At 42.8% G+C, this 24993-nt stretch overlaps 1 protein-coding gene and 1 long non-coding RNA gene across 15 annotated transcripts in view; one reads left to right on the forward strand and one right to left on the reverse strand.

Annotated features, from left to right (window-relative positions):
* LOC103020370 (uncharacterized) overlaps window positions 1–9452 on the forward strand; it is an 83589-nt gene extending 74137 nt beyond the window's left edge. For 2 of the 3 annotated variants that reach the window (XR_009008555.1, XR_451994.2), the window contains 2 exons: window positions 7266–7354; window positions 9141–9452. This is a non-coding gene — a long non-coding RNA (uncharacterized LOC103020370). Of the gene's footprint in view, window positions 1–1679; window positions 3914–7265; window positions 7355–9140 lie in introns of those variants that run through there. The other variant, XR_009008554.1, reaches the window with a different exon arrangement.
* Window positions 1–24993, reverse strand: part of LOC130708332 (uncharacterized) — an 86552-nt gene that overhangs the window by 15038 nt on the left and 46521 nt on the right. The window contains exons 5-6 of one of the 12 annotated variants that reach the window (XR_009008550.1): window positions 1400–1700; window positions 611–1155 (exon numbers count right to left, since the gene is read on the reverse strand). The exons of 8 other annotated variants lie outside the window; for them this stretch is intronic. Coding sequence is in view for 2 of the 4 variants with exons in the window: in XM_057547803.1 (XP_057403786.1) it covers window positions 1642–1700 (59 nt within the window). In the remaining 2 variants the exon portion in view is untranslated. Of the gene's footprint in view, window positions 1–610; window positions 1156–1377; window positions 1701–14851; window positions 14893–24993 lie in introns of those variants that run through there. 3 more of the 12 variants (XR_009008551.1, XM_057547807.1, XM_057547803.1) reach the window with 3 other exon arrangements.

The raw sequence follows: 24993 nt of genomic DNA on the forward strand, positions 1-24993 counted from the left end.
TAACAGTGGTTTAAAGAAAATAGAAGTTTCTTTTTCTCTCATGAAACGAAGTCAGTTCACAGATGGTTTGGTGGCTTCGTGGTATCAGGGGCTCCTCCTATCTTGTTACTCACTATGCATGAATTCTATTTCCAAATTCACTTCGTGGGCCAGTATGGCTGCTGGAGTGCCAACAATTATATCTGCAATCCAGGCAGTAGGAAGAAAAAAGGAGTGAAAATGAGGGAACGCTCTCTTCTACTTCCACTATGTCTCCTCAGCTAGAACTCTGTGATATGCCAGATCTGGCTACCAAGCAGACTGAGAAATGTATGACTTTAGCTAGCCGTGATGTTCTCAGCTAAAACAATAATTGGGATTATTTTTACAAGGAAAACAAAGGGAGAATGAATACTGAGTGGCAATTAGGAATCTCTGCCACAGGTTGGTTATGGAACCTTCATCTTGTTCCCTAGGCTCCCCGCACTTGCTCCTCGCCCATCCGCTCTTGCACACATGCAATTAAAAAAAGACCCTATTGCTTGAGAGACCCAGAGCCATGCAGAACAGAAAAGATCATTATGGGTGGAAACTGAGTCAAACTAGGGAGCTTCTTGCTATGATTATTTGCCTTTATTATCAGTATCATTTATATCATCATCAAAAAACCTTACTGTGTACTAGAATGTGTAGGGGAAAACATCAGAGGTGTTAGGAAATATAATACAGGATTCCTGTCTCTACCCTTGACTCTCTCATTTGGGGGAGATGAGACTCCCAGAGTAAGGTCCTGTCAAGAGCTGTGAAAGGGCTGAGATTTTCCCCCACTTGTAAGTGAGGAGCTAGCCCGCCAGTGTCCTGGGTGCTGGCAGGAGACACAGGACCCTGGGTCAGAGATGAAGAACTTAATTATAGCAGTAGTCTGAGTGCCAGTCTTTTCTTGTGCTAGTTCCCCAGTTCCCGCAGGGTGACTCGGGTGGCCACATGGCGACTGCACTGCAGCAGGTGTCATTACAGGAGAGGAACCTGGGGCTCAAGGCAGGCAAGCCTTGTACGATGGGAAGTAAGGGTGCCGCTTCTCCAGAGGGAACCTCCGTCTCCGAGGTTCCAGGCTGTCCACTTGTAAGCATCCTTGTAAAGACGGTCCCTCCAGAACAGAGGTGTAAGCATCTCCGCCTGCAAGATGTCAGACACAGAAGAGGACCGTGGAGAACCGTCTCCCGCCCGACGTGACACAGCGCACGCCAAGCGCGTCACCAGGACAGAAGCACCCCGGTCCCCTGTGAGTGAGCAGAGCGCGCTGGGGGCCGTGCAATCGGGGGCCTGGAAGGGAGGGCGAGGCTGGACCAAGAGCGGGAAGAGGGCTCCGACCCCCATGCAGGTGCACAGACGCGGTACAACGAGGCGTTCGCAGACCTACCGAAGAGCAGTTTGGTGGAAGGGAGAGTGTTACAGGAAAGCCGTGGGGTCTGGACGTCGCGGCAGGGCCTGGGATGCCTGAGGAACTTCCCACAGTGAGGAGGAGGGTCGGTAATGGTGCCGCCGGCGACACGGCTCGGGATGGCCGGAGTGGAGGAGACAGGAGGCGAGGCAGGGACCGGTCTGGGCATCAAGTGCTGGGTACGCGAGCGCTTCCCACGTGGCAGGGCAGCGCACCTGTATTTATTGTTTCGCTCCCTTTACTATGGGGCAGGCAGGCAAGCTTGCAGGGAGCTTCATGTCTGTAAGGATGAAGGGGTAGCACCACCGGTAGACCCGTCATCTCAAGTGGCACTGCCTGAATTTCTCACGAGGGCATCACCCAGGTGTTCAGTGCTGGATCCTCTCATGTATTTTAGGATCAGGCCCTTCCCTGCAGGTATCAGTGTGAGGTTCTAAAGGACCCCGGGGGCCCTTCCTGCCCAGGATAAGGGAGGGCTTTGGTGTGGGGCAGATGGATAGAAATACCTGTGTCGTACCTGGGTGACCAGTCACAATAGCAGCTCTGAAAGTGAGACAACTAGTGTAAAGGACACGTCCTCAGGGAAACCCGGATACTAACAGACAAATGGCTTCAACAGAGGAGCCCCTGACAAAGAAGATGCTGGACATCCCTGTCCTTAACCCTCAGACTGGAGACGGAAATTCTACGTGTCCTCGAGTGGCTTCCTACTCTTCTCACAGAACAGTCTTGGCTCCTTGACGTGGTGTGAGAAGCAGGAGCACGTCCCCCTGCCCCCGCACCTCCACAGTGAGTGAAGTGGCCCTGACTCGGCTTGGCTTCCGCCATCCATCATGGAAGGCTTTGGCAGACCGCTGTGGAAACAAACTCCTAAATATTTTAAACAGAGACCATGGCTGACAGGAGTCAAACTTTCTGTATTAAGGGAGGATTAAAACCTCAGCTATTTCCAGTAATTTATTATGCACCCGCTCATAAACACATTGCACTGGTCACGGAATGTATACGTGTAGCAGGCCCTCCAGAGACAGATGAAGAACACTTCAAGGGCATCAAGGGCACCCAGGTTCCAGCATGGAAGCAGAGTCACAGTTGGCAACCTTTGCACAGGAAGTCCCCTGACTGTTGGTGACCTGTGTCCTGTGGGCCACTGTCTGGGAACCACTGCATATGGCAAAAGAGCAAGACCCTCTGGCCTTACTCAGACCCATCATTACATTGTCCCCAAAAGTGACCCATGTCAGCCTTCAAGGGCTCACGTTGAGAAAGGCAATCTGTCTCAAGTGAGAAAAGCCATCCAAGTGCCAAATTATTGATGGACAGTCACCATACCCAGTGTGCTGTGTCTGACTGTGGGCACCACACTTCAGGGGCAACATTAGCCCCAAACGTGACACATGCAGGGCAGATGCGTCCAGACCAGAAGGGGACACAAACCATGCGACACTGGGACAAAGGAACAGGATTCACATGGATAGAAGGGGGGGGCACGCTTGCTGTCCGAATGCTCTGGAGGTCGTGGAGAGGAAGGTTTTCCCAGGGTGGGGGCAGAAACCAGTGGTAAAGGGTGGTCGCCGTGAGAACAGATTTATGCTAAAAAGCCCAGGGGTGTGGGGGGAGTACTTCCTAACAGAGCTCTTGAGAAAGGGCTGAGCTCTCTGTCCCTGGAGACGCTCAAGCCTTCGCTGCACAGCTGTGCTGGAAGAACACTGCAGAAAAACTCCAGCGTCGGATCACTGAAGGAAGGGACTAAGTTGTTTCCCCTGCAGGACCCTGTGATGCCATGCATGGGGGACTTGAATCTGAAGTTGGGGTGTGTGTGTGGTGTGGTGTGTGTGTGGTCTTGTAATAGGGAAGAATAAATCTGACTCCATATTGGATCTATTTCTTTAGCTCCAACCTTTGTGCCCTGTTGCCTCTGCTTAGTCATGCTGGCTCTGCACCTTTTGTAAAAGAATGTTGCCTATGGCTTGAAATATACAGGATAGCCTGACCTTGACCTGACCTGAACAGAGAATAACAGGAACGTGACCTGGCCTACTGGACAGCTTACAAGAACAAAGGATCTGACACCAAGAAGTTTGCAACAACTAACCACACCCCTCCCTCACCTTGCCTTTAAAAGGGCTTTGCTGATAGCTTTTCAGGAGTTTGGCCTTTTTAAGGCATGAGCCACCTGTCTCCTTGCCTGGCCCCACAATAAACCTCTCTGCTCCAAACTGTGATGTTTCAGCATTGTTTGGCCTGTGTATTAGGCACACAGACTTGCGTTTGGTAACAATTATGGCGAGCCAGCCAGGAATCTGTGCCTGTGGTGGGTGGACCCCGGCCAGGGACAGCCCCTTCCCAAGTTCCCAGCAGCTGCTGGAGCTCATTTTGCTCCGGGGAACTGCAAGGGACTCTCCCTGAGAGGCGTCAGCTGTCCCAGTGCACAAGGCCACTTGGAGCAGAGAAACATCCAGAGCTATGGTCCACATTTGGTGTCACTTGGGGGTAAGTAAGTCGCTCCATCTTGCACAGGCTGGGAATTCTCTCCACTCCATTTGGGTTACTTCCCTTGTGGGAAGTGAGACACTCTGGGTCTGTTCTCTTTTGAGAGCTAAGCCAGTCTATTTGGAGACCTCCATCTGGGAGTAGAAATGGAATTTTAGACTACACCTCCACTGATTTTCTGTGTGACCGTAGCTTATTTGTTATTTGTGTTTTTGTGTGTGTGTATTGTTTTGGGGTGAGCCACTCCAGCTTGTGCCTTTGTTAGTGAGACCATACGTTTGTGGTTTGTATGTGTGTGTATCAGTATGCATTGGGCAGTTGAGATGTCTTCGGTAACAGGGCTCGCATATGACGGCACCAGGGTATCCTTCCCTATTGTGTTGGGTTTTGCCTGTGGTCAAGCATTGGTTGGGATTTTCCTTTTGCAGTGAATGGGTATCTCCCTTTTTGGTGCTAGGGAACTGTGATTGTGAAAGACCATTTTGCATTGCATTTGTTTGCTTTATTAATATTAGATAACACCGGCCATGAATAATTAAGTATGGATAATCAGATCTCTGTTCCATCTTATAGTCCCCCTAAGCATGTATTTTGCAAAACTGGGAGATCTTCAGTATGCTCCTAGAAGGAGAGAGAAGATATTTTTTTAACACTTCACCACCACTACATTCTTTAGACTCTGGACTAAATTAATTAAGATGATGAAACTCTCTTAAAATTCCAAAACTGGTTCTTTTTGCATATGCAGTTAAGAGAAAGCTGGCTTGATAAAATACTTTTTCAGAATTCTGACCCCAAGAGAACAAAAATATTCTGAGGAGCAAGCTTGAAGGTAACTAAGTAAATTCAACCTATTCCAACTGTTATTTTTGGTTTGCATTTGCCAGGTGAATTGCCATGACACATGTGGTAATGATTCCTTATCTTTACATTTGCATGTTGTTTGTTGTTAAAAAGTAGGATCCTTGTTGAGGAAATTGTTGGACTTCACCCTTTTGTTTTTTGTTCTGCAGGTATTAGATTTTGTTCTTTGTGTGTATGTTTACATTTGTCTTGCATTTCTAGAAGTATGCCGGCTATGAGATCTCTTGTCTATCTGGATGTATGTATGTTTCATTATGATTAGGTGTCTTTGTCTTTGGATAGTATTGCTGAGGTTAACTTGTAAATAAGCTCTATTTAATAGACTTAAAAGTAAACGCTTACAAATTAAATACTTACTACTATTTAGAAAACAGGCCAAAATGAATTTCAGGTCCTCATGATCTGGGAAATATTCACTATGGAATTGATATCTGGTATTGAAGCTAGCTTAAGCTTGTTGGTTTGACTAATACAGACATGTCTTTTAGAAAATTCAAACTATTTAGGATAAATCTTATAACCAGCAATAGAAATTTCTAGTAAGCGTTTCCGAAAAATAAGTATAAATTGTGAGAGATGCCTTTAACATTACTTACTTACTTAGGATGCTTTTAAATGCTTGTAATAGAAAACACAACTAAAAGTATCTTAAACAATTACGACTAATTCCTAATGGTTCCAGCATAGATTCAGTCAGTGAATCAGTGACATCAAGGATCCAGGTTCTTGCCATATTTTCCTCTGCCATTCTTACATGTCAGTTTTGTCCTCGGATTTGTTCCCTCATGATCTTAAGACAGCTTCCACGGCACCAGTCCTCATCCAGCAATGACCAGATTCAGGAAAGTATGAACCTTCTGTCCCTTTCAAGAGCAAAGGAAACCCAAAAGTTCCCTTATTTGCCTTCACAGTTCTTAAGCAAGGTTGCACCTGTACTAAATCAAATATTGCCAAGAAGAAAAGGAATTACACCAGGATTGCCTTACCCTAATCCTCATTCACCCACTGGGGCTAAGGAGGGACCAATGAAAATCATGGGCCTAATAACTGAACAGTATTGGGATTCTCTTGGCAAGGAAGTATGAAGGGAATTGTTGGTGTGGTCAGTACAGACATGTCTTTTATTGTGCCTGGGTTTACTGAGGGTGAATGGGTTTATGTTGTTTCTGTTGCACAGTTTGTCAACAGAAAAAAAAATTAGCTTGGTATGATGAAATTCTTATAAGTAAATTAGATGCAAATAGGATGAGAGCTTTTGGGTGACCTCTTTAGAAATGTCTGTGATTTGGGAATGTCTACTTAAGGGTGGTCCCTCCAGATATTTGGTAACTTAAATTTTAGAGTTGTGCTAGTTTGGGTGGGATGATGGGGGGTTACTGAATAGCTAGGTCATTCCCAGGCAGGGTACTGAAACATTAAGTACTGAACATAGAAGCTAAAGGTGTCTGGGACTACGTTTGGTGCCACACTGAGATATTTTCTATAAAAAGAAGATGTTTTTAAAAATTATTATTGTTGTTTGTTTGCCAACCTACAGAACGCTAAAGGACAGTTCATAATTGATTGCTTCTTGGTTTTCACTAGAAATTAAGGGTTTTTGTTTAGAGCTTTGGATTCAAATTTAAATATGTAATTAAAGCTACTAAAATAATAAAGGAAACATTTCAGTATACAGCAGGAAAGTAGGATATATGTTTGGAGTTTTACACATGGTTGAGCTGAGATTAGGTTAAACTTAAGTAAATGGATTTTGTTATTAAAAATAGGCTGGTGCAAAACTAGATTTGGTCCCTCTCTACTAAGGGAACAAGTTTACTTAGAATGCTGCTTTTGATAACAGATTATGTGAACTTCCTTGCCTTTAAGTGATCTATATTTGCTTCTGAGATCTCTTCTCACTTTGGTTAAGAAACAAGTATTGTCTTACAGTGACTTGTGATCTTATTTGACCAAGTGTTTTGAAACTTTTCGACGAACTTCCCAAGTATCAAATTTTAATTAAAATTCTTTTGACCTCCAGCTAACTTTGGGATGCTTTAGAGGGCCCTTGACGCATCTTAGAGAGAAGTATTTAACTCGTATTATTTGGTATGTTGAATTACACGGGAAGCATTGTCAAGTGGGTGATAAGCCTCCTCAGATTATACAGTACAGATAAATGTTATTAATATAGATATTCTAGAAATTATGTAAAGTTTCTGAAATGTAGATATGTCCTGGTATAATGCTATCGGTCATAATTCTGGTTATCTTAAAATGTTGTATATCGCAGCAACTTGACTAAGCTTTTTTGTTAACACACTGTAATCAGATCTTTAACCTTGCCTTTTTAAGTCTTTAATAGACAGTTAAGCTGATGCTTTGCAAAAGTGCTTCATCTTCAAGAAGATTCACAGGAAGGACTAATAAATTTTAGATTATACTACCTTTTTTTTTTTTTGCCGCACGACATGGCAAAATTAAGTCACGATATTAATTCCCCAACCAGGGGTTGAACCCGTGTCCCCTGCAGTGGAAGTGCAGAGTCTTAACCACTGGATCACCAGCGAAGTCCCTCAGATTATACTGCTGAACTGGGTAAGAAATTAAAAACCCTAATGGAAATCCTGATGGCTTCATAAAAAGTTAACAGAAGGATTGGTTACTAAGTGAACTGGTGAATACAGTTATAATGTTTATGGGTTTTGTCTGGAAAATTACTGATTTTGATTTGTGTTTTCCAGATATAGGGAAGCACTTCCCCTCCAGTTACTCATGACTTACAGCAATTTGGTAAATTATACCTTGCTGAGTAAAACTGAAATATTTTTCTTTTCTCTCTGGCTGGTCCCTCCAGAAACTGGAGATCGTTGGGTTCTGAGCAGCCTTATCAGGTGAATGGGAAAGACTGTCTGTCTCCTGGCGTGTACAGGAATCTTGATATTTTGGGGACCAAGAATGCCACCGAGGCAGAATCTGATGGCAGGCCTTTGGCATGGATTTCCTGGCCTTGAGAGGCCTTTGGGAATTCAGTCTAAGACTCCTGAGGAGTTCCACCACAGGCAGTTTGGGAAAGCCTATGTAGTCAGTTGACCAGACTTAATTTACATGTTTGTGGAGAACACTGCCTGCTTTAAGTCTACTGCTAAAAGCACATGTACAATGCTTGTGTGGCAATTGGGTATAAGTAATAAAATGTATGGCCTATAAAGTGTATACCCATTAACATACCTCTGAGCCTGTTCACAATATTTGATCAGTTTTCCCCCATCATGAATATCTAGGCAAATATAAAGGAGGTCTAGCACCAAGGGACATGATCTAGACCTGGGGCAAGAAGCTAAATCACCCTGGCATCAAGGGACATGTTTTGGTCTGTTGAAGAATTTGCAATTAACAAAGGAGATGATGGGAAATCTGTACATATTTTGAGGTCTGGGGAAGTCATTCTAGCTGATACATGATTTCTTAAACTTATACTGACCAAAGCAGCCTGTTTTGTGGCCTTTTGGACATGCATTGTACATCTGCCTTGGCCACGGAGGAGTGCAATACATTTGAAAGTGAAAACTGGAGATGTGGTTCAGACGTTCAAGGTAAAACTAGGTGGCCATTGTGCATGTGATTTCAGGCACATTCCTATATTGCTGAAAACTTGAATTTTCTGAGCTCTGTCCTACTTGGGATGCCACCAGCCATTCTCAAAGCAGTGTCTGCTGGCAGATGGCAGCTGCAACCATATGACCTCAAGATCTCCTCTTGTAACTATTAAACTCTTAGACAATAAAATTGTTTTAGATGTCAGCAGAAAAAGGATACGTGCAGTGGTCAATTGCTCCTGTTATATATATGTTAATACCACATCAGAAGTTAAAACCTACTTAGATAAAAGCACACAACTGGCTACCTGGCTACAAGTCTCCCCCAAAGTGCCAGGTCCAGACTGGTTTTCAGGCTTATTCTCCTGAATTCCTCAGGGAATGAGATTTTTATTATACAAGACTCAGATCCAGGACTTGGAACTTGAGAATATTTCCAGCTCTGTGTCCATTCCCCAAATCAAGGTAGGACTACGTCCCATTTCAGCAGGAAGTAGCCAGAGTGGTAATCACCCCATTCCCTGAAAGAATTGGGGAAGGATGAAACAGGATTGGAGTTTGAAACCAAATCACTGTGAAACGGAGTTCCTCTGCTGAGTTTATGATTAACCTCTCTATCCAAAACACTGTTCCCCTCTTGTTGTCCAACACCTTCTCCTCAAGGTTGAGGAGTATCAAAGAAAAGGGAAGAATTGTAATATGGAGGAACAAATCTGACTCCATATTAGATCTGCTCCTTTTACTTTAACCTTATTTAACCTTTGTGTTCTGTTGCCTGTGCTTAGTCATGCTGGCTCTGCATCTTTTGTAAAAGAATGCTGCCTATAACCTGAAATACACAGGACAGCCTACAGGATAACCTAACCTTGACCTGACCTGAACAGAGAATAACAGGAACATCAGGACCTGACTGTGACCTGGCCTACGTAGACAGTTACATCCAACAACACAAAGACGTTTGCAACAACTAACCACGCCCCTCCCTCATCTTGCCTTTAAAGGGCTTTGCTAAAAGCCTTTGGGGAGTTCCAGCTTTTTAAGGCATAAGCCACCCATCTCTTTGCCTGGCCCTGCAATAAACATTTCTCTGCTCCAAACTCCGATGTTTCAGTATCATTTGGCCTCACTGTGCATCGAGCACACAGTGTGTGTGTGCTGTATGTTGTTATGTGTAGATGTGTGTGTGGTATGCATGATGCGCTGTTTCTGTGTTGTATGGGTATGTGTGGTGTGTGTGTGGTGTATATGGTGTGTGTCTGTGATTTGTGTGGTGTGTGTGGTATGTGAGGGGTGTATGTGATAGGTGTGCGTGGTATATGTATGTGTGTGGTCTGTGTGTGTGTGGGGGGGGTATGTCCAGTGTGTGGTCTGTGTGTATGTGTGTGGTATATGTGTGTGTTGCATGTAGTCTGTGTGGGGTGTGTGTATGTGTGTGATCTGTGTGTCATCTGTATGGTGTGCATGTAGTGTGTGTGGTATATGTGTCTGTAATTTGTGTGGTGTCCGTGGTGTGGGGTGTGTGTGTGGGATGTGTATCTGTGGTTTGTGTGGTGGGTGTGAGTGTGGTTGGTTTGTGTGGTGTGTGTCATGTTTGGTGTGTGTGTGGTATATGTGTGGGGTGTGTGTGTGTGGGGTGTGTCTGTGGTTTGTGTATCTGTGGTGTATGTGTTTGTGGTCTGTGTGTGGTAGGTTGTGTTTGTGTATGGTGTGTGTCTGGTTTGTGTTGTATGTGTAGTGCGTGTGGTGTGTGTTTTGTGTGTGTGGTGTGTGTGATGTCCGTGCGTGTTTTGTGCTGTGTGTGTAGTGTATGTGTTGTGTGTGTGGTGTCAGTGGTGTTTGTACACAGGCAGTACACGCAATGTCCTGACACTGTCCTCTGTGTATGGGATGAGTGTTCCGTCTTCCCAGGTGTGACAGGGGTGTCCTTTTCCTCACGCCTTCCTTTACACACACGGGAAAACCAACGACAGGAGAGACTTGGCAGTAGCTTAGAGCCAGGCCCACTTCCGGTTAGTTTAAAGAACATTTATGGATGAAATGGCCAATCTGAAGTAAAAAAAAAAAAGGTTGTGGGGAGGGAGACAGGTTAAAAAGAGAAGAGGAAAGGAAGCAGGAGGAGGAGAAGGAGAAAAACTTGTGAACTTCAGAACACTATACTTGCGGTCAAACAGAACAAATTTCTTTTTACTCGGTACATAAACTTGTCCTAAGCAATGTGCTCGAAGGGAAAATTCCAAAGCTGCAGTGCTAGGTTCGGAGTCATTTATCAAGTTAATCATGATCTATTTTCTTGCCCTGAATAGCGTCAGCTGGAATATGTTACATTCCATCCCAGGAAGGGAATCCAAGGGAACAATTCCCAGCAAGCAACTGTTCAGTCTGCAGAGTGAAAACCTCCAAGTCCTTTCATTACTGTTCCCAATATTTTTCCGTCATCTTCCAATTGGGGAGATATAGTCAAATGGGAAAATAAGGATTGGAACACACATTGTACAGTTTTGGAACCAACACGGTGTTGGCGTCAGGAGAGACCGAGATTCCAATCAGAAGGCAAGGCGAGGCTTGGTACAAGATACTCACTTACAGAGGGTGGCAAAAATAATAAGGCTGGCCTGGTACATACTTGGCACAAACTTGTAAGAGTACAAGTGCTTAACTCAGTTCCTTTCACAAGTACCTGAAGTAAGTGGTTGGCCTAATGATATTTTAGCATTCAGCTATGTAATATTTGACAGAACAACAGAATATGCAAAACTATAAAAATGTAGTGAGTTGTACACTGTGAATTGTAAAAATGAATATCAATTTGAGGGACACAACAGATTTAAAATGTAAATTTTTATAATTCTGAAGTGTTATTATGTTCATTTACCTCATTTGAGATAAAAAATGCCAACATTCTATTTGACTCACAGACCTGATATAGCCACCTTAACCGTGAATGTCCACAGGAAAGAAAATGAATTGGGCTCCAAACTAGTTTCTCTAGTTCATGAATTATTGTCAGCCATGAGTTCTCTCCCGCTTCCAAATTTGGGCCTGATATTAATACTACAAAGGACATACGTATCTATACATGACAAGGAGGAAGCTGGGAATTTTCTGGATCATGTGGGCTAACAAAAAATTTCTCATGGAATACACAATGAATTGAAGCAATATTTTTAATGAAAATTTACTTAATTATAATTTATCAAGTTAATTTCTTCTATTCTTCCTTATTTGGTTGTGAGTAAATAGTCTACTGGCAAAAGATATTTTCCTATTGTACTAAAGAATCACATTATCCAGTTTTTGGCATTGGTCTAGAGTCTAGACATTTTTATATCAATATTATGCAAAAAAAATCACTGGAATTTAACCTAATTGACTACTCAAGGCACTAGATTAAAAGTCAGTGAATCCACCCAGGAGACAAGCAAGCACAGGTGCACAGCAGTTGACCCCTGGCATGTCAGCTGTTGCCTTTTGGGTTCATGTCAATGTGGGGAGGGTGGAAAAGAGCGAATTTGTTGACAAAATTTGCTAGTCACCCAAGGTCAGATTTTTTGCCTTGGACTGTTTTGGGAGAACCCTGCCAACATTTAGGAAATATGATAACTTGGACATTTGCCTATAATTCTTGTAACCCCTCCCGGCTGGAGCTAAGTATTAGCATTAAAACACTCATGTTAAAATGGTCCTCCAAGGTTCAGCATCTCTAGGCTGCCTTACTCTGCTCCCTGTTCCATTTCACCTCAATTCTAAAAGCTCCACGGGTTCTTCTATCCCAGTGACGCTGAGTTGCATCAAGTTGGCCAAGACAGCAAGCTTTGGGAGTTAGTGGAGGAGAACATTTTGACATCATCTAAAAAGAACATGTTTTGTAATTACAAGAGGGTAGGGAGTGAGGAGACTTCTCCCCAGATAATTGGACCCAAATGGAAATAAGGCTTTGCAAAAATGGAATTATTGAAAAATATCAGTAACAATGATGTCTAGATGGTAAGTCAAACAGTGGCTCCCTACAAAATCCACCGATTTATCCATTCCCTGATGAAAACCTTTACTCAGCGTTTCCTCTGAGAAACACTGCCAAGCACACGGGTGGGTGTTAGACAACACTCATGTGTAAGGGAGACGGCCCTGCTCGGAGAGCCATTCTCAGAGCTCCGAACGGACGAGGACAGCTGCCCAGCGCCCTTAGCCTCCCTACCGCTGACATTTCCTCACATAAGCCAAGAGGAGGAGTCTGTGACTCAGAAGGCCCTTGGAAGCATTTCACGGCTCCACCCTTTCCAACTGCAGGCATCAGAAGAAGATCCTGACTAGGCACAGCCGGGCACACTAAGGACACAAAGCACAGCTTGTTTAAGTGAACTCATCCCTGTTTTGAAACCCACTGATAAACACAAACTTTTTGCAGATAAAACAAGAGAGGCAGAGAACAGAAGGTGGTTGCCAGGGGTCAGTGGGGGCGGAGGGGCTGAGTACCACGGGCAGCAGAGGGGGCGTTCTGTGGGAGGGAGCGGTTGGTCCTGCGTCCGGACTGTGGTGCACCTACGACTCTGCGCACGTCTCAAAGCTTACAGAAATGTACATACACAAAAAGTGAACGTACTGGATGCCCACTCACAGTAAACTTAAAGAAAAGGGGACCCTCCTGCACTATTGGCGGGAATGTAAATTGGTGCAGCCACTATGGAAAACAGTATGGAGGTTCTTTAAAAAAACTCAAAATAGAGCTACCATACGATCCGGCAATCCCACTTCTGGGCACGTATCAGGAGAAAATGTATATCTGAAAAGATACATGCACCCCCAATGTTCACAGCAGCACTATTTACACAAGCCAAGACATGGAAGCAACCTAATGTCCATCAACAGAGGAATGGATAAAGAAGATGTGGTATATATATATATATATACAATGGAATATTACTCAGCCATAAAAAGGAATGAAATAATGCCATTTGCAGCAACATGGATGAACCTAGAGATGATCATACTAAGTGAAGTAAGCCAGACAGAGAAAGACAAATACCATATCACTTATATGTACAATCTAAAATATGACACAAATGAACTTATTTACAAAACAGAAATAGACTCACAGACATAGAAAACAAACTTATAATTATCGAAGGGGAAAGGGGGTGGGGAGGGATAAATTAGGGGTTTGGGATTAGCAGGTACACACTACTACATGTAAAATAGATAAACAACAAGGTCCCACTGTATAGCACAGGGAACTATATTTAATATCTTGCAGTAAACCATAATGGAAAAGAATGTGAAAAAGAATATAAACACGCACACACATATCTGAATCACTATGCTATAATACAACAGAAACTAATACAACATTGTAAATCAACTATACTTCAATAAAAAATCTTTTTTAAAGTGAACTCAAAAATTATATACATAACACTATCTTTACTCAAGTGTGGAAACAGAGACCATAAAATAACCCATTAGAAATATACAGCACTTTCCAGGTTAAAACTCCTCAATGTAATTTAAACTGTATACTCCCATTTGTCTTGACTTTAAAAGATTAGGAGACATGTTGATATGAAGATAAATGTTTAATAGATGTATTGGACAAGCATAAAACTCTGTCTCCTAACAAACAGCCAGAGCAAGAACTTTCTGCCCCCAGAGACAGAGTGTGCAGTGACAGCACAGTTCAAGACCCCATTCCAACCGTGTCCATCAAACTGGGCACTGAGCCTGATCCGCCTTTGTACTTTCAGCACAGTTTTGCTCAGAGTAGGTGCTCAAAACATCTTGTTTTACCTAAAGTGAAGGGAGGAGAAGGCTTCTGGCGGGTACACACAGAGCAGAAGCTCGGAAGTATCCCCAGTGTGGGATCCATGTAACTTCAAGTTAATTTTGCCACCGTGTGTAAACCAAGACTGCCCAAGGTATTTTCATTTCATTTAGTTTGGAAGTCACTCAAGGTGGAGTTCAGAATTAAGAAACTGGATGCTATCTTGGATACTGGTAATGGGCCATGAAAAATAAATTAGGTCCTTTAAATGGTAAGTACTGTATAAAACCACCCAGGAGTTAGCCAGAGAAGAAAATGGCAAAGCCAATTTTTAAATAAACTTTTCTGTAATCAATCAAATCTTTTTAGAATTCAGATAATATAACAGACTCAGAATTTGGTCATAAAAAGAAAGCTGCCAAAATAACAACATAAAATAAATGTAGAACACTTCATTTTTACGAATTTGTTTTTTCAAAAGAAAACAGAGATGCTGCCAATTTATCCCTCAGCAACCTTCCAACTGGGTAAAGCACTAAAATAATATATGCTATTTAAAAATTATAAGGAATCCGTTAAATTGCCAAGGTCTCAGATTTCACGTATTGAGGATTTTGCTTTGATGGGAAGCAAATGCTATACACACCCTACTGGAATGAGATATTTCTGGATGTGAGCAGCAGTTTTCTTTGAACTGGACGGAGAATGCTGTATAAATGAGACTGAATAATAAATACTTGCCTGTGGAGTCCTCTCTCAGCGTCAGACACCAACCAAGCAGCCTGCAGGAAGGAGGAAGAAACTTGCCTGGGCTCATGGATCCCCCCTTCCAGGTTTAGACAGGGAACAGTTGACCTTCAGCTCCTTCAGAGTTCCTGCTGCATTGGGGGAGGCTTGTTCCTGCCGCCTTACTGTCTACACGAGGCCACTGACTCTGTTAGAGGCCTATGTTGTTGCTTATCCTGCTTTGCAGCTACCCAGGCTCTGTGCCTGTGTGCCCAACTCTCTAATACACCAATGACAGCCTTTCCAGGGGTCTTACCTTCGCTGGGAGGCCGAACATGTGGCCCAGCCCAGGCAGAGAGCCCAGACAAGAGTTAGGAACAAGGGCTACAGTTCTGGCCCTTTCCTATCTCTTCTTTTTTCCCCTTCCCCCTCTCTCTCTCACCCGTTTATCATTGGTACACACCATAATGTGTTTACTAGGTGGTATAAGCTGTTATAGCAGAAGGTAACAAGGCTTTTAATTGGTGCAGAAGCCTGCATTGGGCATCTCTTACAAGCATTCCACCAAGCCAGGCATCGGGAGATGAGAGAGGAGTGCGACCCAACCCCTCCCTCCCTCTCGGCACTCTAAATGACTGCGATCAACTCACAGGCGCATTGATTTGTCAGGCAGACCCTGGTTGCTGAGCAAGTGGTCATAAAGACTGTACGAAAAAAGAAACAAAGAAAACCAACAAAAAACCAAATCGCCTTTCCTCCAAAGCAAATTAAGTAACAGAGATCCAAATTGGATCACTTAACATTTTCTGTTTTAAATGTACTTAAGAACATTTGCTTACTAAGACGAGTTTTTGTTTTATACAACCTTAGAGAAGAAGCCCTATGGCTTTTGTCTTTATTTCCTTTTAATACAGTTCATTGAAATTATCTGGATTTGGCACCTTGATTTGTTACTTTTTAGCATTATGTGAACTTTTAGAAACAATCATCCTAATAGCCATGTAATACAAGTTTTATTTAATAGTTTTTAAAAGTGAAATATGTTCATAGTTTAGTACCAAAAAGTGACTAAAATGAACAAATCTCATGAAATTATCAGTGGACTCTAGGAAACAAAGCATTAAAAGAAAACTCTGTGAGCAATAGACTTTGAACATATTTTCCCCCAAAGATCAAAGGGTAAGATTAAAATTTCAAAAGTGTGATGATTTTTAACCTTTGAAGGTTAGGTATTTACAAAGAAATAAAAGCTGAAAATATTATATATATTTTGAAAATTAAAAGAAAAACAGCAACTCAGTTCATGTGATGAAATAATATTGACTATGCACCAAGTTTTTAAAGTCCACTAGTCCTGGATACTGAGATTAGAAATGCAGTATAGACCGAGTTAGGATAAAATCATCTGATTGACTTACGGGAATAAATTCCAGGTTTATTTGAAGGCAAAGAATTAAAATCACCCTCTACAATGTCCAACACATAGTCAGTTCTTAATAAATACTGGGTGCACGGGGGGAAAACAATGCATTCTTGGCTTGGAGGTTTAAAAAAGTCTTTGAGACACTTCTTGGTCTCCTGATTGCGTTCAGCATGCTGACCTGGATTCTGGATGAGAATCACCCTGTCCACGGGCAGCTCGGCAGGAAAACCCAAACAGTCTCCTCTGAAGCTTCTACCAATCCTCACCCCCGACGCACACTGTTTTATACTCAAATGAGTATTTAATGCAATTAAAAAATTTTAATGGCCATTTCAGAGTTAAAAAAATCAGGCAAAACAGTTTTTGGAATGGATTGCCTGGTCAGTATAGTGCAATGGTAGCCTGTGCAGCCCCGACACATGAGAGGTACTAACTTCTGGGGGAGTCGGGGAGGGGAATGACTTTGAAAGTGAGAATCATACTGACTTCTTACTACCTCTGCTTATTCCTTTGCTTACCTGTTTCTCCCTTAATTTCAGCAAGAGGTTTCATTTGTTATATGGTGAATTTACCATGAAAGAATCTTTCTTTTAAGGAGGAAAATAAAATTCAATGTCTAACACTTGGCTAGCTAATAAGAGACATGTTCACAGATATTTTATCTTTATCATGTATGATTTCCTCTACAAGTTACAGCTCCAGTATGTTAGCTTTAGAAATGTTATTTTTATGTGAAGCTTTGTGATACTTCATGGCTGAACCTGACAAAATTAGATTTCCTTTTGCCAGGTGTACTAGTCAGGGTTCTCTAGAGAAACAGAACCAGTAGGGTGTGCGTGTGCATGTGTGTGTGTGTCTGTGTGTGTGTGTGTGTGTTACGAGTTTATTGTAAAGAACTGGTTCAGGTGATCATGGAGGCTGAGGCTACAAGATCTGTAGTCAGCAAGCTGGAGATGCAGGGGAACTGATGTAGCCCCAGACTGAATCTGAAGGCCTGAGAACCAGAAGCACTGATGGTAGGATTTTAGTCTGAAAACCAGCAGGTCTGACACCTAAGAAGAGCTGATGTTTCAGTTTTAGTCCAAAGGCAAGAAAAAACTGATGTCCCAGCTCAGGGGCAGTCGAGCAGGAAGAGTTCCCTCTCAGTGACAGGAAAGTCAGCCTTTTTTGTTCCATTCAGACCTTCAGTCAGTTGGACGAGGCCCACCCACATTAGGGAGGGCCACTCCCTTTACTCAGTCTACTGATTCAAACATGAATCTCATTCACAACCCCCCTCACAGACACACACACCCAGAATTATGTTTGACCAAACGTCTGGGCACCCCTTGCTCCAGTAAAGTTAACACATAAAAATTAACCATCACACCAGGTGAGACTCAATTGTACGATTAAATGAGTGCTGATAAATTTACATGCAAGAAATTATGCTTGTATCATAAGTTCAAGCTTTTGGTTACAGAACATTTGAAGATTTAATGAACCATTTTAAGGGGAAATTAGTTAGCCTTTGCAGTGCTACCTGAAAAACTACTGTTTAACCAGAAACAACTCTATAAATATTAGCCGCTATTTAATTAGTTCATTAACTCGTGTATCAATCATGCGCGTGTTCAGCAGACCTCAGCTGAGCATGTATTCTGTGCCAGGCACTGTGCTGGACACAGGGCGCTCAGAGGCCGCAGGAGAGAAGCCCGTTCCTGCCGGCCAGGAACTTACCGTCTGGCAGGTGAGACAGCCAAATAAAGTAGGAAGTAAAGTGGGTTACTGAACATGCTTTTTTTTGAGATATAACTGACATGTAACATTATATTAGTTTCAGATTGGAGGTAGAGACAAGACAGTGGAGTGGAAGGACTTGAGCTCACCTCCTTTCATGAAAACACCAAAATCACAACTAACTGCTCACAACCAGTGATAACAAAGACTGCAACCTACCCCAAAAGATATTCTACACCTAAAGACAAAGAAGAAGCCACAAGATGGCAGGAGGGGCACTTTCACGATATAATCAAATCCCATACCCACCGGGTGGGCAACTCACAAACTGGAAAATAATTATATTGCAGAGGTTCTCCCACAGGAGTGAGAGTTCTGAGCCCCATGTCAGGCTCCCCAGCCTGGGAGGAGCCCCTAGAGCATTTGGCTTTGAAGGCCAACAGGGCTTGAGTGCAGGAGCTCCACAGGACTGGGGGAAACAGAGACTCCACTCTTGGAGGGCGCACACAAGGTTTCACGTGCACTGGGATCCAGGGCAAAGCAGTGACTCCACAGGAGCCTGGGCCAGATCTACCTGTGGGTCCTGGAGGCAGGGATCGGCTGTGGCTCACTGTGGGGGGAAGGACACTGGTGGCGGAGGTCTCAGGGACTATTCATAGGTGTGAGCTCTCCTGGAGGTCGCCATTTTTTTTTTTTTAATTAATTAATTAATTTATTTATTTATGGCTGTGTTGGGTCTTCGTTTCTGTGCGAGGGCTTTTTTCTTCTAGTTGCAGCGAGCGGGGGCCACTCTTCATCGCGGTGCGCAGGCCGCAGGTCTCTCACTATCGCGGCCTCTCTTGTTGCGGAGCACAGGCTCCAGATGCGCAGGCTCAGTAACTGTGGCTCACGGGCCTAGTTGCTCCGCGGCATGTGGGATCCTCCCAGACCAGGGCTCGAACCCGTGTCCCCTGCATTGGCAGGCGGATTCTTAACCACTGCGCCACCAGGGAAGCCCGAGGTCGCCATTTTTGCACCAAGACCTGGCCCCACCCAACAGCCTGCAGGCTCCAGTGCTAGGACGCCTCAGGCCAGACAGCCAACGAGGGTGGGGGACACAGCCCAACCCATCAACAGACATGACGCCTAAAGTCACGTCCTGAGCCCACAGCCACCTCTAAACACACCCTTGACATGGCCCTGCCCACCAGAGGGGCAAGACCTAGCTCTACCCACTAGTGGGCAGGCATCAGTCCCTCACACCAGGAAGCCTACAAAAGCCCCCGGACCAACCTCACCCACCAGGGGACATACACTAGAAGCAAGAGGAATTACAATCCTGAAACCTGCAGACCGGAGACCACAAACACAGAACGTTAGACAAAATGAGACGGCAGAGAAATATGTTCCACATGAAGGAATAAGATAAAATGCCAGAAGAACAACGAAGTGAAGCGGAGATAGGCAATCTGTCTGAAAAAGAATTCAGAATAATGATAATAAAGGTGATCCAAGATCTCGAAAAAAGAATGGAGGCACAGACCAAGAAGATACAAGAAATGTTTAACAAAGAGCAAGAAGATTTAAAGAACAAACAGAGATGAACAATACAATAACTGAAATGAAAAATATACTAGAAGGAATCAATAGCAGAATTAATGAGGCAGAAGAATGAATAAGTGAGCTGTAAGACAGATTGGTGGAAATCACTACCGTGGAACAGAATAAAGAAAAAAGAATGAAAAGAAATGAGGACGGTCTAAGAGACCTCTGGGACAAAATTAAATGCATCAACATTCGCATTATAGGGGTCCCAGAAGGAGGAAAGAGAGAGAAAGGGCATGAGAAAATATTTGAAGAGATTATAGCCAAAAACTTCCCTAACATGAGAAAGGAAACACTCAAGTCCAGGAAGCACAGAGAGTCCCATACAGGATAAACCCAAGGAGGAACATGCCGACACACATATTCATCAAACTGACAAAAATAAACGACAAGGAGAAAATATTAAAATCAACAAAGGAAAAGCAACAAATAATATCCAAGGGAATCCCCATAAGGTTATCAGCTGATTTTTCAGCAGAAACTCTGCAGGCCAGAAGGGAGTGGCAGGATGTATTTAAAGTGATGAGGGCTTCCCTGGTGGCGCAGTGGTTGAGAGTCTGCCTGCCAATGCAGGGGATGCGGGTTCGAGGCCTGGTCTGGGAAGATCCCACATGCCGCGGAACAACTGGGCCCGTGAGCCACAACTGCTGAGCCTGCGCGTCTGGAGCCTGTGCTCCACAATAGGAGAGGCCGCGATGGTGAGAGGCCCGTGCACCGCGATGAGGAGTGGCCCCCGCTTGCCACAACTAGAGAAGGCCCTCGCACAGAAACAAAGACCCAACACAGCCAAAAAAAATAAATGAATAAATAAATAAATTAAAGTGATGAAAGAGAAAAACCTACAGCCAAGAATACTCAGCAAGGCTCTCGTTCAGATTCAATGGAGAAATCAAAAGCTTTACAGAAAAACAAAAGCTAAGAGAATTCAGCACCACCAAACCAGCTTTACAACAAATGCTAAAGGAACTTCTCTAGGTGGAAAAGAAAAGGCTACAAGTAGAAACAAGAAAATTATGATGGGAAAGCTCACCAGTAAAGGCAAACACACCGTAAAGGTAGGAAATCATCCACACACAAATATGATCTCAAAAGCAGCAATAGTGAGGGCAGTACAAACGCAGGATATTGGAAATGCATTTGAAATTAAGAGACCAGTAACTTAAAACAATCTTGTATATATAAAGACTGCTATATCAAACCTCATGGTAACTGCAAACCAAAAATCTACAACAGATACCCACACAAAAAAGAAAAAGCAATCCAAACACTAAAGATAGTCATCCAATCACAAATGAAGAGAAGAAAAGAGACCTACAAAACAAATCCAAAACAATTAACAAAATGGCGATAAGAACATACATATCGGTAATTATCTTAAATGTAAACAGATTAAATGCTCCAACTAAAAAACACAGACTGGCTGAATGGATACAAAAACAAGACCCGTATATATATGCTGTCTACAAGAGACCCACTTCAGATCTAGTGACACATACAAAGTGAAAGTGAAAGGATGGAAAAAGGTATTCCATGCAAATGGAAATCAAAAGAAATCTGGGGGGCTTCCCTGGTGGCACAGTGGTTAAGACTTTGCACTCCCGGTGCAGGGGGCCTGGGTTCGATCCCTGGTCAGGGAACTAGATCCCACATGCATGTCACAGCTAAGAGTTTGTGTGCCACAACTAAGGAGCTCGGGAGCTGCAAATAAGACCCAGGGCAACCAAATAATAAATAAATAAATAAATAAATTAAAAAAAAAAAAAAAAGAAATCTGGGATAGCAATATTCATATAAGACAATATATACTTTAAAATAAAGACTGTTACAAGAGACAAAGGAGGACACTTCATAATGATCAAGGGATCAATCCAAGAAGATATAACAATTGTAAATATATATGCATCCAACATAGGAGCACCTCAATATACAAGGCAAATATTAACAGCCATAAAAGGAGAAACTGACAGTAACACAATAATACTGGGGGACTTTAACAGCCCCCTTACATCAATGGACAGATCATCCAGACAGAAAATCAATAAGCAAACACGGGCCTTAAATGACACATTAGACCAGATGGACTTAATTATGGAGCATTCCATTCGAAAGCAGCAGAATACACATTCTTCTCAAGTGCACATGGAACATTCTCCAGAATAGATCACATGCTGGGCCACAAAGCACGCCTCAGTAAATTTAAGAAAACTGAAATCATATCAAGCATCTTTTCCGACCACAACACTATGAGATTAGAAATCAACTACAAGAATAAAACTGTAAAAAACACAAAACCGTGGAGGCTAAACAATATGTTACTAAACAACAAATGGATCACTGAAGAAATCAAAGAGGAAATCAAACAATATCTAGAGACAAATGAAAATGAAAAACAGATGATCTAAAACCTATGGTATGCAGCAAAAGCTGTTCTAAGAGGGAAGTTTATACCAATACAATCTTACCTTAGGAAACAAGAAAAATCTCAAATAAACAACCTAACCTTACACCTAAAGCTACTAGAGAAAAAAGAACAAACAAAGCCCAAAATTAGTAGAAGGAAAGAAATCATAAAGATCAGAGCAGAAATAAATGAAATCGAGACAAAATAGAAAACATCAATGAAACTAAAAGCAGGTTCTTTGAAAAGATAAACAAGATTGATAAACCTTTAGCCAGACCCATCAAGAAAAAGAGGGAGAGGGCGCAAATCAATAAAATTAGAAATGAAAAAGAAGTTACAACAGACACTATAGCAATACAAAGGATCATAAGAGACTACTACAAGTACCTATACTCCAATAAAATGGACAACCTAGAAGAAAAGGACAAATTCTTAGAAAGGTACAACCTTCCAAGACTGAACGAGGAAGAAGTGGAATATATGAACAGACCAATCACAAGTACTGAAATTGAAACTGTGATTAGAAACTCCCAACAAATGAAAGTCCAGGACCAGATGGCTTCACAGGCGAATTCTATCAAACACTTAGAGAAGAGTTAACACCTACCCTTCCAAAACTCTTCCAAAAAATTGAAGAGGAAGGAACACTCCCAAGCTCATTCTACGAGGCCACTATTACCACGATACCAAAACCAGACAAAGAAACCACAAAAAAAGAAAATTACAGGCCAATATCAATGATGAACATAGCCGCAAAAATCCTCAACAAAATACTAGCAAACCGAATCCAAAAATGCATTAAAAGGATCATACACCATGATCAAGTGGGATTCATCTCAGGGATGCAAGGATTCTTCAATATATGCAAATCAATCAGTGTGATACACCACACTAACAAAATGAAGAATAAAAAACTTATGATCATCTCAATAGATGCAGACAAAGCTTTTGACAAAATTCAACACCCATTTATGATAAAAACTCTCCAGAAAGTGGGCATAGAGGAAACCTGCCTCAACATAATAAAGGCCATATATGACAAACCCACAGCAAACATCATACTCAACAATGAAAAGCTGAAAGCATTTCCTCTAAGATCAGGAACAAGATAAGGATGTCCACTCTCACCATGTCTATTCAACATAGTTTTGGAAGTCCTAGCCATGGCAATCAGAGAAGAAAAAGAAATAAAAGAATCCAAACTGGAAAGTAAGAAGTAAAACTGTCAGTTTGCAGATGACATGATACTATACATAGAAAATCTTAATGATGCTACCATAAAACTACTAGAGCTCAGCAATGAATTCAGTAAAGTTGCAGGATAGAAAATTAATACACAGAAATCTCTTGCATTTCTATACACTAACAATAAGAGATCAGAAAGAGAAATTAAGGAAACAATGCCATTTACCATTGTATCAAAAAGCAAAAAATACCTAGGAACAAACATACCTAAGGAGGCAACAGACCTGTACACGGAAAACTATAAGACACTGATGAAAGAAATTGAACATGACATAAACAGATGGAAAGATATACCACATGCTTTGATTGAAAGAATACTGTCAAAATGAATATACTACCCAAGGCAATCTAGAGATTCAATGCAATCCCTATCAAATTACCAATGACAACTTTCACAGAACTAGAACAAAAACTTTTAATATGGGTATGGAAACAGAAAAGACCCCGAATAGCCAAAGCAATCCTGACAGAGAAAAACGGAGCTGAAGCAATACGACTCCCTGACTTCAGACTATACTACAAAGTTACAGTAATCAAAACAGTATTGTACTGGCACCAAAACAGAAATGTACATCAATAGGACAAGATAGTAAGCACAGAAATAAACCCACACACCTATGGTCAATTAATCTATGACAAAGAAGGCAAGAATATACAATGGAGGTAAGACAGTCTCTCTTCAGTAAGTGCTGCTGAGAAAACTGGACAGCCACATGTAAAAGAATGAAATTAGAACACTCTCTTAGCAGCATACACACACACAAAAAACTCAAAATGGATTAAAGACCTAAATGTAAGACCAGATACTATAAAACTCTTAGAGGAAAACATAGGCAGAAGAGGAAAACATAGGCAGAACATTCTAGGACATAAGTTGCAGCAATATCTTTTTGGGTCCACCTCCTACAGTAATGAAAATAAGAACAAAAATAAATGGGAACTAATTAAACTTAAAAGCTTTTGCACAGCAAAGGAAACCATAAACAAAATGAAAAGTCAACCCACAGAATGGGAGAAAATATTTGCCAATGAAGTGACCGACAAGGGATTAATCTCCAAAATATACAAACAGCTCATACAGCTCAATGTCAAAAAGACAAACAACCCGATCAAAAAATGGACAGAAGATCTAAATAGACATTTCTCCAAAGAAGACAAACAGATGGCCCAAAAGCACATGAAAAGATGCTTAACATCACTAATACAATGAGGTATCACCTCATACGAGTTAGAATAGCCATCATCAAAAATTCTACAGAGAGCGGCGTCGAGATGGCGGACTAGGAGAACGCAGAATTCGCGTCTCCGCACAACTAGGGCACCTACCAGGCACCGGTGGGGGACCACAGATACCTAAGGGGACGGGAGGAAACCCCAGCGACCGGGTAGGACGTGGGGTGTGGGGGGAGTGTAAGGGGAGAAGTGGAGGCGGGACGGGACTGGCACCCCTGAGGGGCGGCTGGGGGAGGGGAAGGGATCCATGCCAAAGTGGGAAATTGGGGGACCACTGGGAGGACAGAGGATCAAAAGGGAGTATGGCCAAGTTTCCCCTGCCCACTTGGGCCCCTGGAAGCCTGCTGAGATTCCGGGCCTGATCCTCTGCCCACTGAGGCCCCCTCTAGCCACACAGGCCCTGAGGGAGTGGGAAGGAGGGAAGGGGGAGCAAAAGTAAAGGTCGGACCTCTGGGACCGGCACCACTGAGGGGGGTGGCTGGGGGAGGGGAAGAGTTCCTACACCCAGCAGGACCCACCCACAGTTAGAGGTCCAGCAGCGACGGGGGAGAC

Source organism: Balaenoptera acutorostrata, chromosome 6, assembly GCF_949987535.1.
Source record: "Balaenoptera acutorostrata chromosome 6, mBalAcu1.1, whole genome shotgun sequence".
NCBI lineage: Eukaryota > Metazoa > Chordata > Mammalia > Artiodactyla > Balaenopteridae > Balaenoptera > Balaenoptera acutorostrata.